Here is a 16,293-nt window from a genome sequence, read left to right on the forward strand (position 1 = left end):
TTAGGCATAGCACGACTGCTTTCTGTATTATATAGCACATTTCGTAAACAAGGTATCTCACTTTGCTTTACATAAGTAAAAGTACAACGTTTACAAAGAAAAGAAAAATCAAGACATTAAAAGTGAAGTAAAGAATTGTTTTTTAAAAAAAATGTGTCACGTTATGGGAAGGTTATTTTTGGTTTTGGGTTCGGAGTTTATGGTTAGAATTAGTTCAGAGTTGTGTTGATGTTGGGCGTGGTCGAAGGTTTTGTTAGATTTAACTTTTTTTAATCTGTTGATGTGAAGCGGCGCAGGACCTATATTTATACTAAGACTGTCAGGAATAGAGCGTCAACTCTGGAGATTAATCTCAATTTTTTTTAACTCAGTTTGATTTACTTCAAAAATAACTTGCATTTAGATCATATTCAAGAATCAAAGAAAGCTATTTGAACGGCCTTTGAATTAAATTTACTTCATATTTGGTGATTTTGTATTCATGCCAAAATATTATTCAAGTAAATATCTCTTGCAAATTTCACAAAAAATAGTAATTCATAAATGTGATTCATTTTTTGAATATTTTTTGTGATTAATTAGTTAAAAATGTAATCACGACACCACTGATCTATACGTTTAAAAAAAACAATCCGTAAAACTGAAACCTGTTCGGCATCGGCCTGGCTCCAAACGTCATCCTTCCGGGCACAAATATAACACGGTCGAGGTAGAACGTGCAATATGGAGCAAAGCAATAAAACTCTGTTCGGGTGATGACACTGAAACTGTAAGGCGAGACATCCAAATCATCCATTACAGCTCAACCGAACTCTTAGATACATAGTGTCAAATTAAATTTTATAGTGTGTCTGCATCAGATTAATCGACTTGTTACATAAACATTTATATGACACATGCCTGGGAGTTGGGGGTTCACCACCAGGATGACCTCAATTAGCATTGATGATTTGAGAACTATCTGACAATTCTACCGCTAACTCCCTCAATTAGTGTAGGATGACTCAAGCCCTGACGTCTTCAGTACACTTGGCACACCAGACATCCTCATGTGCTGTGCGTGCAGTATGTAAAGAGTCAAAATAGCGTCACGTGCAAAGCGCAGCAGTAAACCTTCGAGGGGCACCTTGACATTCCCCTTGTCAGATCGTATTCGGGGACCGGCGTACAGTATGGCCCGGGGACTGCAGTGAAGTGCGTCAGCAGCCCGTGCTGATATTTACCAACAGACGCACACACAGTGGATCAAAACTGAGAATCATATACAGTATGGACATTCAATGCCGGGGGGATACATTTCAGACCCACTGGCAATATATGAATATCTGCAATATTATCTTTGTTTACTTGTTCTTAATATAAATAGTTGTATGCCTCCAATGAGGTTTAAACTTATTGAAACGTACTTTTTAAGAAAAAACAAAAAAACAAAACAAATTCCAAGCATAAACCGTATACGAAGTGATCTTACAGTATCTAAGTGTTTTGTGATGTCTACCGAGATGGCAGTTATGCCAAAGTTATGTAGTTCTTCTCCTAAATGGTCAAGATCGTCTTCTGAAAGCCTTTGCAGACGCGGAAGCCAAAAAAGCCTTTGTCAGGCTTAAAAAAAAAAAAAACTAAGCGCGCAATTGTGATGTTACTGGCTGCTAGTCAGAGCCTAAGAGAAGAAAAACCTGCGAGACTGATGAAATGTTCATTGTTTTATATACATATTGATTTTTTTTACTGCATTTTGATTAACCTGCATATTTTTGGAATGTCGGCAGAAGCATTAGAACATGAAGAAAACACCCCTCAAACGCGGGACAACGTAGTTTGTCTAATAGCATAATTGCCCGAGTCATTTTTAAATGTTTTTAGACAATATGGGAAAACAGAAAGTACCGTACAGCCAACAAGAAAACTTGCCGTGATTTAACATTTCCATATTACAATGACCCAAAATTTACCATCTGTTAGGGATATTTTCCACAGAAACCTCCCTCCTGTTATTAAAACAACCTATATGTTTTTGCTTGTTTTAACAAGGCTGTCAAAAGGACGTGCAATGGCAAGCTGCGCCGCCTTTTAAAATATATGCATTTTTGTTTTTTACACTAAATAAATTTTTCAAAAAGGGGGTGAAAGAAAACAACAAAGTGGTAATAAATCAAATTGAAATAAACATTCATCACGACCTATTCTTTCTCGACCTCAGGAAGTTGTGTGATAGTATCCACCAGTAACAGAAAAGGTTGCCAATTTTCCTGATCAAGTCTTTTAGTGAAAATCTGAGTTTTTCCAACCTCAACTTGAAAAGTACCTCTTTTATCCACAAATTATGGGATGAGTGGTGGGCAGGCTACGAGCCAACACCGTAGTAAAAGCCAAGGCCTCTTTTGTCCTCTTACCATAATCTTTTTTTTTTTTTTGTATCAAATAAATGCCTTGGCTGTCTCACCTGCACCTGAAATATGACACCACCCTCACTGGCTGCTCATGAGCCAACATAGCAGCGTCATGTGAACTTGCTGTGCTCCCGGTCGCATGCAGGGCGATGCATGGTGGCTTTTGTGTGCGCTTGCCATGGTCCACCCGATGGCTGTTATGCAATTGACGCGTTCTCAGAAGCGCCTTCGGAGCTGGGTGGGAGTGAGGAACGTCGCGATGAGGTGCGAGGGTGAGTGGCGATGGCGTTGCTGGCAGCTTGTCAGGGCAAGACTCATCCATCTTCCATTTGCAAGAAAGATGGAGTTGGAAAATCTGCTCTTTTCAAACGGACCTTAAGTGCATGTTTTTCGGTGAACCGAATGGGATACCAAAGACAACTCCACAAACCTTTGATTTACGTCCTTGACATCGAAGAAATGTTAACCCTTGAAGACAATTTAGACTTTGGTGAATCTAGAAAACGTAGAAAATGTCCTCTTCACTGGACCTAACATCCCGGAGATGCTTTTGTCACATTGATGACAATTTACATCGTCCAATGAACCTAATGTGTGTTTTGCAGAATATTACATATGCTGCATTCACGTCTGTGCTTTTATTTAACTTCAAAAACATTGTACGGACCTCATTTCCACCTATGTATTGTGTTTTCTTCAAAAAAGTTTCTTTTAACCTCATGCATGTGTTCTTGCAATGGAAGACACATTGGACTCTTCAACAAACCTAACACATGCTTTGATAATGAGACAGCAATGACAATGTTTTGCAAAACATTGAAGATGATTTACAGCAGGCATGGGCAAACTACGGCCCGGGGGCCACATGCGGCCCATTAAACGTTTTAATCTGGCCCACCGAACTTGAAAAAAATTAAATGAATAAACCTTGTTAATGTTTTATTTTGTAAATAATGTGGTTTTTCAAAGACTTATATATTGTTGTAATGCTTTTGTTCACTTTGATTTCAAATTAAATGTATTTTTTTTCTCAGACGAGGTGAGGTTACCAAAACACTCCATCCATCAGCTCCTGGTCTGGCCTCTGTGTCAAATTTTAGAACCCATTGTGCCCCGCAAATCAAAATGTTTGCCCACTCCTGATTTACAATCTTGAATTTTAGTCACCAATAAACCTAACATTTATTTTAAGACTTACAATACATGGATTTTTGTCGGCCGATAACAATTTCATTATTTGGCAGAATAAAATTCCCAGAGCACACACACACACACGCAACTCCCGATGGCCTGGCTTGTTTTGTGTAATTTTCCATTTCTCTGCAGCCTCACAAAGCATGTTGTTATCCCTACAGTAAGGTAGTGGGTAAGCTGGATTTCCGCTATTTTGCAATGCACGACAGCAGCGAGGCTAATATTTAATACGCTTGCCAGACTGTGAAAACACCCGCGCGTAACGGAAAATGGTAGTGGCAGAACAATTACCAAAGGAAAAAAAAAAAAATCTCAAGCTTAAAGGAATTGGCCATGTCTCTTACACTTTGTGTTGTTCTTGAAGACTTTTGAAGTTCACTGAACTTTGGCCCATTTTGCTCACTGCCCAACTAGAAACCTAAATCCTTTGTTTTGAACATTAAATGTACTGCCTGCCTGCCCCGAACAGGAAGACACAAGGTAGCCAGTCACGTACCAAAAACACATCAGGGTAACACTCAAAAAAAAAAGAAATAAATCTTTCTCGGACTTGTGACACCATTAGGCTGATGTTTATTTGAACATATTTCACAAGATTTCCTCCTCCTAATTAAACCCAATACATGGCAGCAGCAACATTGGTATGAGTATTTATTATTTCAGCTCATAAAATATGCGCGGTTTGGTTTTCAATAAGGAAATAACATTTTCAGGATTTTTTTAAATCCAGTAATCCCTCACCACTTTGCGTTTCACAGTTCGCGGTTTGTTGTATTGGCCAGGCGATAAACGAACGGCACTCTTGAACAACGTTCTGCAAATAATGTTAAAGTGTTTTTTAAAGTTTGTTTTAAAAACATCTTAACTTTTTCGTAATGGCATAATGGAGGTGTAAATCCTCTGAAAATAAAATTATTGAAAATACATTTTTTAAATATTAATGGTAATAAAAAAATGTCAACCTCTACTTCGTTTCGTGGTTTTGCCTTTTTTTCTGTCATGTCCCAATTAGCCACAAAAAATGAGGGATGAGGTAGATTATTAAAACAATTGATTAAAAAAAAAACCCAATGAATCCCAAAAGGTGTGACGCGTTTTTTTTTTTTATTATGTATTATTACCACTCCTAATACGATAAAAATACTATAATATGCACAATAGCTCACTTTTTCTGCGTTTCGTGTTAGACTCTTCTTTTACGGCTCTTAAGTGGTAATTTTGTGGCAATCTGTGCACGGAAGAATCACATTTTTCTTAAGGGACTTTTGACATTTTCACGGAACTTTTTACTGTAATCAGTTCAGTTCTGCACTGGTTTGTTTTCAGTGTTATTTTGCCCCTTGTGACTTTTAAGGAAGAACACACAACATTCAAGTCAGCTTTTGGAGAAACAATGCAGTGATTATGAAATTTCCTCCTGCCAGTGATGGCGTATGAAAATATGAAGCAACAACCTCAACGCTCCCTACCAGTGCTGTGCCGCGCAAATCGTTGCATAATTCAACCATGCACTGCTTGGCTGTCTTAAATCCAGTCAGCCTGTGGAGACTCGCTATAATCAACCCCAACAGCTTCCAGTCACCACAAAGCTAACTAATTCTATTTGTCTCTATGTTTTAGCGCCCAGGAAGACGAGAGGCCAATATCACCTTTCTACATGAGGTAGGCCATGTCGGAAAGCTCCTGAATGGTGTTGTTTCATCATCATCTTCGAAAGCCTGCACAAAAAAAAATGCCACAGCACCAATTTCATGAGTACATCAGAACATGGCAACATGCTGACCTCAAGCAAATTTGTATATGTCGAGACGACCCCATGTTAGCATCCTCTATTGATTTTGAGGTCACATGACTAACCTGACCTGACAAATGATCGCATCTCATCAGTGACATGAATTGTATCTTATTGACGAGCTGTCATTATCTTCGCTATTTCACTTGCACTCATGACTCCCCTGGTCACCACCGCGCCATGAAAACTACTCGCTTAGTTTGTGAGACATATTAAGTGTTGATTGGATTGACTTTCTGATATCTTTTTGTTGTTGTTGTTCTATGGTTTTTCACATTTGAGTCATGATGGAATATTTAATCTGGCTTTAGAATTGAAATTGGTTTGTCCCTCTCTTTCCGCATGAATTTAGGCCATAGCGTGCTTACCTACACACAGACACAAATCATCAACTCCATCCATCGTTAACTCGTGCAACATCCATGAATAAAATTGCGTTCCACACACGCTTCTACAGCCGGACTTGTTTGAACTTTTGCCCACCGGTTATTGTGTTATTCTTCCAATGAATGCTTGAGCACAACCTCTGAGGGTCCTGGCTAATAAGAGACTATGGAGCAACACGGGATGAGCAGACGAGCGGATGGCCCAGGTTACACAGTAGCATCCTGATCAAAGAACAACTCAACTACACTCTCATTTAATGTGCATTTGAGCTCTAACGACAGACCAAAGCAGACCATTGTTTGCAGTGCACGATACACTATCTAATATTTCTATGCGTAAGTGTTAGGGCGTTTAATCTCGCCACTTTACAGCAATTTTGAGTCAAAGGTTAAATCAACACTGGTAATCCATTAACCTGTTTATGTTGCTTTAACCTGGCTTTGTAAATGGCATCTATTCTTAGTGAGTGGTCTTTTTGGGTGTCTGTTATTATGTTTTCTTTTAAGGAGTCAGTGTTTATTTGATTGAGCCCATACAGTACAGAGGTGGGCATTTGTCAGCGCGTCAGTCTGTCAGTATTTCAAGCCCGCCCAGTCGGTCCGAGGCCGCCAAACGTAATTACCGGTACCATGTCACATAAAGGTGCTGCACATCTGACACGCAGCCCCATGAAATGACAAATAAAACCCATTCATTGATGACACTGATGGTGTAGTGGTTCATCCGCCTGATTGGTTCCCACCTGGTGATGGTGTCTATGTCTGCCCTGTGACTGGCTGGCAATCTGTTCAGGGTGTGGTGCGCCTTTCGCCTTTAGTCAGCTGGGATAGGCTCCAGCAACCTCCCGCGACCATGTACAGGATAAGCGGTGTGGGTAATGACATGATAGTTTCGTACACCTTTCGGTCCCACAGGACCGCAATGATGTGTGTGATGTGGAAATGTTGTTCTCTACGCCGATTGGCTTTCGCGAGTCGGGACGGACTAGGCTCACGTATACTGAGACAAATACTGACGGGAACTTAGTGTTGCCCTGACGATGCCCACCTCTGTATGGTTGGTAAGACGCAGTCAAACTGTCACAGTCACATTGAGTGCTGTTGATCCCTTCGTCAGGCCTGCGTGACGCTGTGCTGTTTATTGTAAACTCTGGTGTTTGTGGAATATTTTTCACAGATCACTCGACACGTGTTATAAGACGGCGCTTCTCTGTGTGTTCTGTGCCGCCACATTCCTAGAAACATTTTTCATGTTTTTGCCTCCCCTATAGTAATTTGACCTTTAACCAATATTGTTGTAGCTTTGTTGGTTGGTTGCTTGCTTCTTTAGTGGGCTGGTTGATTGTCATCATGCAAGGTTCACTGGTTTTTAAATAAAGTACATTTGTTAGTTTGGTGGTAGGTCATTGGAATATTTTTTGTTTGGTAGTTCGGTTGGTTGTTTGTGTGTTTTTTTTGGTCGGTATTTTTTCCCCCCTTTAACTGAGCTTCATTCACTGTTGCCTTTCCTTCTTTCAGCCCTCACTGCTCCCCCATAGTTCGCTCACTTGATGCTGTCAAGTAAGTCATGTCTTCTCTGAGCACATTCATCGCTTTATACTTGCCTTTGGGGAATATTAATTGTACGTTCATCCCCTCTGAACAGAATCTTGGACAGGACCATCCGTTCAACAGTTAAGCAACACCTCTTCGATGGCCATCAGGCGTCAGACGGCGAGCTGAGCCCGCAGCAGCTCGCCCTAACGGCACGGCAGCGACGACGTTACCGCAGGGAGCAGCAGGACCACAGTGCCGGACAGCTGGACAGAAGCAGGTACGGTGACAAGAAGTTGATGCACGAACACTGGTTTTCTTAGAATATAATAATCTCAACCTGAATCATTAAGGGATAGACTGATTATTTGCCGCTAAACACCGACATTTGTTATTTTGAAGCAAATCGGCATCTGCCTTTTATATAAAATTCGGACTGGGAACACAAAGAAAAATGAACGCCGAACATTTCAGTTATATTGAAATGTTGGAACTTTAATTTATTCTAGAAAGCCTTAGGGAGCTATTTATTGTTGAAGTATTCATTTCAATTTCAGACATGCTGCTAAGCCCGGAAGCTCACTGGTGTTTTCGTTTGAAATTTAAAACAAAGGCTTTTTTCGTAAAAAGAAAAAAGAAAACCCCTTTGACAATTTGCAAATTGGAAAAGCTGTTTAACAAAAAATCTTCCAGGGGTATAACGACACTTAAGTGTTGAAGTTTCTATTATTCAAAATTTTGAAGGCACTATTTTCCCTTTTACTGCTAATCGATATTGGCTGCAAATCTCTGTTATTGGCTTCCTTGACTCCTTGATTGGTATCAACACTGAAAAAAAACATCAGTCTATATCTCGTACAGATGGTTGGACTCGTAAAACCGGATACCTTTACTTATCCAGGCGCACATTGAACTTGTGATGTCATCGCAGCAAGTGCTCAAAACTAGTTTTTTGATAGTCCTGTCAAACTAACCCTGAAGCACAATAGCATGCGCTGTCTTGACTATTCCAGATGTCATCAAACTACCTCTCACATGCATGCCGATCATGTGATGCAATGTCAACAAGCACCCCTCAGTCAAATCAACCCTTCAACAATGGTACATACTCCAGTGCAGTCTCATCGTGTCCATTTGAACAAGTGAAGTCATCGCTGTTTTATGCTAAGTCCTTGTTGATGGACACCAGGTGGAGATATCGCTGACCGGGTGTAGACGAGTGCATTAGTCAAGCAATGACTACACCCAATGTCAATACAGCATGTGGACGGTAAACAGAATTAGCCTAGAATGCGAAACAACACAAAGGCTGTAAAAGGTGTGCTTTAACTCCGCGTTGAGATTTTTACCAAGACCACAGCGCACGCTAAGTAAATCTCTTTCATTCTCCTCACAGAACGGACACCAACAAGGAGAACATTCCAACGTTAGGAAGCGGTAGCAGCTGTGGTCCAAGTCTGAGGGAGGACATTTATATTGACTCACACGGTGAGCAGAGCGCTCAAGTGGTGCGAGGACCAAAACCCAGGAAGTGGAAACACAACCCGACGCTGGCGCAGCTCAACCAGGACGCCCACACAGTGAGTTTTCTTTACGGACTGGTCACTGTACTCCCTTTACACAAACTAATAAAAATAGGGAATTCTTTTCCCTGCTCATTTGTTTTAGGATGGAGTTCCCTTCCGACTAGCATATACTAACACAGTAAAAAAGTCATAATTAAATTAAATATCGGCATGAAAAACACTTTTTGCTCGAAAATAGAAACCAATCCTAAAGTATTTGTTATTCTTTGCGAGGCCTTCGAGCAGAATAGCCTGCAGTGTCGTTGAGTATTTCAGGCATGTCTTATAGACACCTCAGGCATGTGGCACGATGTCGGCAAGCACCACACCGGCAAATTAACCCTCAACAATCTCACTCACTCCAGTGGGGAAGGTCCTGAATATCCATCCATCCATTGTCTATCGTGCTGTTGTTGGGCCAGACACTGAATGCTCACAATCACACCGAGGCACACTAGAGCATAAGCCTTCAAAATGGCAGCCTACATAATGCTAAGGGTTTTTCACACGGTTTATTTAGCCCAGCGTAGTGTTGAACATCCCATTTAGTGAACACTGGTCGGTCTGCTGCTTGGCATGCCATGACGGCTGGCAGTGCACATGCCACCATACCTGACGGGGAAGAAATGAAAAAAAAATCTGGTGGAGATCTCCACTATTTTGAATGTACCAGGTTGGTTGAAAATGGTAGGAAAGTGTGATTTTTTTTTTTTTCGCATTCTCAACAGGAAAAAAGTTTGCCTATTTATAAGTAAAGCCAAGACTTTTACATTTTAACAGTGTCACATACATATTAACGTCCTCGGTCCTGCCCCATGGTAAGTGCAAAAAAAAAAAAAACTAGGTGTGGAAGAATGTTTTTTCCTTCATGTTGTGTACACTGAGACTTGACTCCATGACAATGATTTCTGGACAGCTTATACAAAATACCACACGATCATTTATTATTATGCAAGATCTTGTGTGTTAGTTATGTGGAATTGTGGTGCCTTAAAAATGTATTACTTTTGTGTCCATTCGTGCATTTCTTATTCAAACAATCAAGCTCACATGGCGTATACATGGGCAGTGATGACATGAAGTAACGAGAAATTTGTTTTCCCATCGAAGGAGTCTGCTGGCATGTCGGCAACATTTGAGAGAACCAGGCCCAGCCGCATGGAGCCTTATAAGAAAAGGTGAGTGCCTGTTTTGGGTTTTAAAATGTGATGTCATCACAATATCCTGTAAAAAGCTTGTTTTGGGTTGACGAGCATGTGGCTGCCACCTGCAGATCTCAGCGCCGTTATGTTTATACAGTACACTGAGCCACTGGACAGAATCCGACATAAACAATTTTTTTTTCCGTCACATTTTCCAGGAATGACGCTTCAAGAAAAGATGACCTTCCTTCGCTCTCACAGGTACGATCGCACTATTGCTTTCTTCCCCTCCTGCCACACTCTTACGATTAAAATTCATTTAAAAAAAAAAAGATATGATGTCAGTCAGCGGAAAGCTGAGGTGCGGGAGCCCAGCGTGTACTCTTAAACAGAGATCTGGTAAAATGATTATCAGAGCTATAATAGAATGAAAACTGGCCTTTATCCATTGAGCCAAGACCGATGATGTGACATTTGTCAACTCCAGCTTGAGGCAGGAGACGTCAGTGTCAGGGTCGTCCCCTATTTCCTTGTCGTTGTCTGGACTGTTTCTCATAGAGACCCTGTCAAAAAATTGCAAAAAAATGCTTTCAACGCATGGCGAGATAAACAGGTGTCATGTGCAGACTTTACAGTCCTCTCCCGCATTGTGATACTCTTACACACCGGTGATGTTTTGGAAATATGCTGGTATTTACAGGCAGTGTAAATGTATTTTTAGCTTCTTCCACACACACATCCAGTAAAATGAACACATCAAAGCGAGATATTGCCACAACATATCGGCATTCCCTGATACACACGTGGTTTCATGCCTCTTGTTCCGTCACTAAAAGTACCGCTGAAAATGGAAAATTGCTGGGTTAAATAACTGCATCTCCCCCAACCCACGACGGTAGCGATTAAATTAATTGAGAAAAAAAAAGAGTAATTTTGGGTCTCACACAAGTCGCCTAAAATGAACGCATGATATCCTATTTGAAAGAAAAATTGGCGGAAAAATGCCACGTTTGACATCATGTTCGCAGCTTTTCAAAGTCCGTTACGCTCTTAGTTGCTCTTGTACACCTTTTCCCGCCTGTAAGCGGTTCCTGTACCCCAAAAGTTTGAATCCCACCGTCGGATGCGACACACTTGCTTTCAGCACAACAGGGTGAGAAAAGTGTTGTTAAATGTCACACTCCAGCCCGGCATTGCGGAATACTCATTAGAGCAGGCGACTGCCAGCTTTGACATTGTGAACAAGGGCTTACATTGGGCTACTTTTAGAAAGAGATTGGCTCCATCTCATCCACAACACTCACAAGGACAGGTTGTACAGAAAATGGAGGGATGGATCTTTTTGGCATTCCTTTACAGCAGTAATGCCGGCCTGCTGCACATTTTTTATTGGCCCGCTGCATATTAGAAAAGCCCAACGCCAGGGATAGAAAACGTAAAGCATGGATGTTTCGTGTGAACGATGAGACCAGTGCAGCGTTGGAGTCCCCCCCTGCCAAACTAAGTTGTTTTTGTCGGCAGGTTTACGGGAGATTACGGGCGACAACATAATTGTTATAGGGCATAGGGGGGTGCACCAGGCCAACAGACGACCTTATCAAGTCTCTGCAGCTGTTCGGTGTTTTGTTACGGTGCTACACTGAATCGGACAACAATTGCGAGTGCTAAGTGGTCCTTCTCATCAAAGACACACTCCCGCAATGCTTTGCACCTGCTCGTTCATCATTCAAGTCAACGTTGACAGGGAACTGATAGCTATGATGTAGCAACAAACTACAATAAACATTGTCTATTTGTGGAGAGGCCAACAGTTGTTGGTAATCATTTTATTTAGAAGCCACTGTCGTCATTTATCATTATTTAAATTTATTGATGACATTTGTAGAATTTTAACATTTGCTAGTTTGGTTGCAATTTAAAGCTCTCATCTTATCCGATTCCAAGTGCTGCCCCATCTTGTCTTTTTCCAGTTGTCTTCAAATTCCAATGTTTTTCCTTTTTTCCAAATCTGACTGAATGCAGACAGATGCTGCTTCCCGCTGATGTGGAGAAGCATTCATTCTTTTAGAAGGTTAGCTTTGTACCGCCGCAATTTTTGAGACCAATACAGTCACAGTGGCGTTGGAAATTTCCTATTTAAATAAGATTCATATGATTTTCTGTATGTTTGAGATCTATATGCTACTTTTTATAAAATTTTACATTAGCATCGCCTACGATTTTTTGATAACAAAAAAGCTATATTGTTTATTTAAATTGACATAAATGAAAGGTCGGACAACTGCAATTTATCCCTCCCAGAATCCCCCTTTTTGTTATGTTTTTAATGTGTGTACATATTTTTCATTTTATTTAAAGATCTAAAACACAAAGAGATAAAATCCACTACTGTTTCAGTCAAATTCTTAAAAAGAGAATAACAGTTTTACAAAAGCAAGCTGTTTTGTTCTCGTTTCATGTTTGTATCCAACCAAATTCCGGTTGAAACATTGGATGCCAAAGACAACTAAACAGTAAGTTATACTTCATTTCAGTAGTTCGATTCCAAACTCATTTATTATAATGGATAAATTTATTTCCTTTAAATTTAATTATTATAATTTTGATGATTACAAAACACCCCAAGATCCCAATCGCAACAATTTTGGATATTACATAAGAAACCACTAGAAGGATTTTTAGAATTGAAAAGAAGTAGAAAAAACTTTTCAGAAGGCAATTTCTCAACTTTTTTCAGGGCATATTTGATTCAACCCTTTGATAACCACTGACTGGAGAAGAGTACAACAATCTTAGTTTATTGTAGCTTTTGTAATATTGAGCATCCTATGTATTAAATATGACTTTCCCTTTTTTATTTGACCATATTCCAATTTATTGAACTACACCTGTGATTATTTGCTGTTTAATTGTTCAAACATAATTAACTTGAGCTGCAAAACCGGGCTTTGCTTTAGGGTGCGACACATAATTTCCACGAAGCAACAATTTCGTTAGCGCCTACTAATGAAACGAGCGGCGCCTCGCTCCCTTTATTGGGTGCAATTAAAACCTACACAGCACCCGCGAGGCTTTAAAGCGTCATCTTGGTGCTTGGAGTCAGTGTTACGTAAAAAGCTGATTGACAAACATCAATATGAAACAGCAGTTTGCTCCTTCCTCACGGCTGAAAGATTCTCTCGTTGCTTTCTATTAAAGACAGTTCATCAGATGAACATGATTGACTTTGTGGAATAATCATTATGGGATTACAGTGAGGTGCAAAATGCGAGATTCTCTGAGGAGTATCAGATGGGATTAACGTGAGCGCAGATGTTGTAGCCACACACACACACACACACAAACTTGCCCCTAAAGCACCATTACGTCATTGGGAGAAGCCCAGCTGGTACAACAGCAGGGTAAGCCGGCCAGTGCTACACACGTGCCTCTTTTACACTCTTGTCGAAGATGGTGTTTTGCCAACTTTTTCCTGTCATTCTTCTGTGTAAACGGACATGGAATGTGGGGTGCGCAAAGTCAACCATGTATTACTGGGGTAGTGTCAGAGATGTCAGAGAGGCTGGAAGGCACCTGTGTGTAAAGTGGGAATGTCCAAAAGTTTTTTTTCCACTGAGGGTCACGTGCAGAAAAATGGAAGAGACAGGCCAATGTGTGGTTAATGCTAATGCTTGCTGGTTCAACGTAAAGTAGGCTACAATTGATCAACTGATTATATAGTTCACAAAAACCGATTGAAATAACTAAAATTGAAATTGGAAGAAATATTTTCATTCACAAAAAAATTAAAAACAGAAATTAAAAATAAACAAAACCAACAAGCAACATCTTCCGTGAATGAATATAATAATATAATTCTGTTGAAAATGCCCTTCGTTTTTTCGTCTTTGTCAATTAAAAAAATATACAAACTTTCGGAGTTCATTTTAAACTGATTTTATTTCGGTAAAAATCAAAAATTACTCATTTGAGAATTGTGGTTTATTTTACACTTGGCGTCTTAAACTATATATATATATATATATATATATATATATATATATATATATATATATATATATATATATGAACCAAAACTAAGAAAAATAATCTCAGAGGAAGCATTTTGTAAAAAAAAAAAAAAATTAATTAAAACTAACTATTATGAAAAAGCCAAAATTACCAAATTATTAGTGCACTGCTAACGACAGTTGTAAAAACTGATCAGAATTTCCGTACTACAAAGCGCACCTGATTTTAAGACATTAAAACAAATATGTACATGTATTGGCTGCTTCGCGTTATTAGCCGTTGGTCTCTCCACATGCGATATTTCCAAAGAAAGAAGTCACGCAGATGGATTTTTTTTAAAACTTCTCATTTAAGTCCACATTTTTTCCCAAGCAACGCCAAACACAGTTGTAGTCAGGAGTACTACTTGACTGCAGATTTTCAAAACTGTCTAAACAACGCCGAATTCTTAACCACCAAACTGTCAACATGATAAATATTATATCGAATAATGGGTTGATAAAGAAAACGGACACTAGGCGTGACAGGCAATTATAATAACACCCCTCGCTTCACAATAAAAGAAATGCATTCAGTCAGCACTGTTGAGAAAGTAGCGTTTTGAAGAAATACTATCGACTTTTGAGTGGCAGCACAAACTGTCTTGAAAAAGATATAGATACATTTTTCAAAGAACCTTTCACACGCAGGTGAAAGAGGACATTCTGAAAGAGATGCTTGTAGTCTTTTTTTTATAGTTAATAATTTATTTTAATTAATTTCTCTTAAAATGGATGTACTAGAATTATCGTGCTTTAATATCCGTGTCATTAGAAGAAAACATTAACAATATTGTCATTCATCATGATTTTTATTTTTTTTACATCAGTTTCTGTGAAATATCCTGCTAAAAATTAACAGTTAACAATTAACGTAACGGCAGACTCATTTTGAGATTTGTTATGAATAAAACTGCATAAAAAGGATTTTGGTGGCATGGGGCATTGTATTGCTCTTCGACTTCATTGCAGTTGTACCTCTTATTTTTTTTTTTTTAATGTAAAATTTGAGCCTTGACTTGTAATGGGTCAGGAAACACTGCCTGAAAACGTGGCCTGTACAGTCCGTTTTTTACCATGGTGGGAAATTCATATCAGCATCCCAGATCAGCACGTTGTGAGGTTCCAATGCTTGACAACCAGTAACGGGATCTAAGTGCGACCCTTCCAGTAAGTAGCCTGTGACATTTAGGAGAGCTCCTCATCTTGTTTTTCCCTAAAAATAGCCAGTCCCACTCCCAGCGACAGAGGAAATGGGACACTATCAGTTTAGTGTAAAGTGGGCGCGCTCTAAATGCACGTCCAGCTCGGAGCATGCGTTGCTTTCCCAGTTACATTCCCCTCCAAAAGTATTGGAACAGCAAGGCCAACCTTTATTGTTGATGTCGTCAGCAATCTTTTGAACTCTTGTGATGCTTTCCAAGTTTTCTTTTAGTCTCATTGAGCAAGTGAAAATCATACTCTACAGGGTTTAACTCTGGCCAGTCTGAAGCGTTCCACTGATGGATGAACAACTCTTTGTGTTGTTTTGGGACTTGATCTTGCTGCAAAATGGAAGGTTAGTTCATGCGCATATACCAGACAGGAGCTCAGATGAAAAGCGAAATATCTTTGAAAACAACCAGAGCAGTCCAGTCCAAGATGAATGAGAGTAATCACAGGCATATCTTCCTCATATTGATTCATTGACTGAGATTCCAAATGGCGAGTGCTAAATTGTGTGTTCACTATAACAGACTGTGCCCGCTGTTGGTAGGGTGTGTTGCACATGATCTTCCAAGATTGTGATCTCTTCTGAAGAATCCCCCCAAAATTGTGTGTTCATGCACTCTAAGAGAGTGAGCGTGCTGTTTGTAACAAAAGTAAAAGTGTTGGAGACCGCTGTTTTTAAACTCATCCAAGCAAATGTTATAACACATCTCACCACGCAGAAATTGTTCAACAAATATTAGTAAATGTTGCTCATGACAGAGGCTACACCCTGGTTTTAGAAAGGATTCAAGTTGACAAATCCAAAATTTGCTACCTTTGCAAGTCTTCTCTGCTTAATGAGATGCATCTTTACATGCAATTTTTCAAATGTCGCTGTCCCCAACGGCTGTTGATTTTCCTGGTCTACGTGTTCCACTATGATGTGACTAAGATGTTATTTTTTTCTTCAGGCTATCCCAAATATTTGTTCTGGTTTTGGCTCAAGTTTGTGCACTGGCTCTGACTGATGTTCTGTCATCTCACTTGTGGC

The 16,293-nt window shown here is 39.8% G+C and overlaps 1 protein-coding gene across 1 annotated transcript in view; it reads left to right on the forward strand.

The window, feature by feature from the left end:
• Nucleotides 1–16,293, forward strand: part of fam13a (family with sequence similarity 13 member A) — a 48,156-nt gene that overhangs the window by 16,140 nt on the left and 15,723 nt on the right. The window contains exons 8-13 of the mRNA XM_088302787.1: nt 5,205–5,246; nt 7,281–7,322; nt 7,408–7,575; nt 8,692–8,875; nt 9,971–10,038; nt 10,221–10,263. Coding sequence (XP_088158913.1) covers nt 5,205–5,246; nt 7,281–7,322; nt 7,408–7,575; nt 8,692–8,875; nt 9,971–10,038; nt 10,221–10,263 — 547 coding nt within the window. The remainder of the gene's footprint in view (nt 1–5,204; nt 5,247–7,280; nt 7,323–7,407; nt 7,576–8,691; nt 8,876–9,970; nt 10,039–10,220; nt 10,264–16,293) is intronic.

The sequence above is a fragment of the Idiotropiscis lumnitzeri genome, chromosome 8 (genome assembly GCF_059441095.1).
Source record: "Idiotropiscis lumnitzeri isolate Australia: NSW breed Sydney's pygmy pipehorse chromosome 8, RoL_Ilum_1.0, whole genome shotgun sequence".
In the NCBI taxonomy this organism is placed as follows: domain Eukaryota; kingdom Metazoa; phylum Chordata; class Actinopteri; order Syngnathiformes; family Syngnathidae; genus Idiotropiscis; species Idiotropiscis lumnitzeri.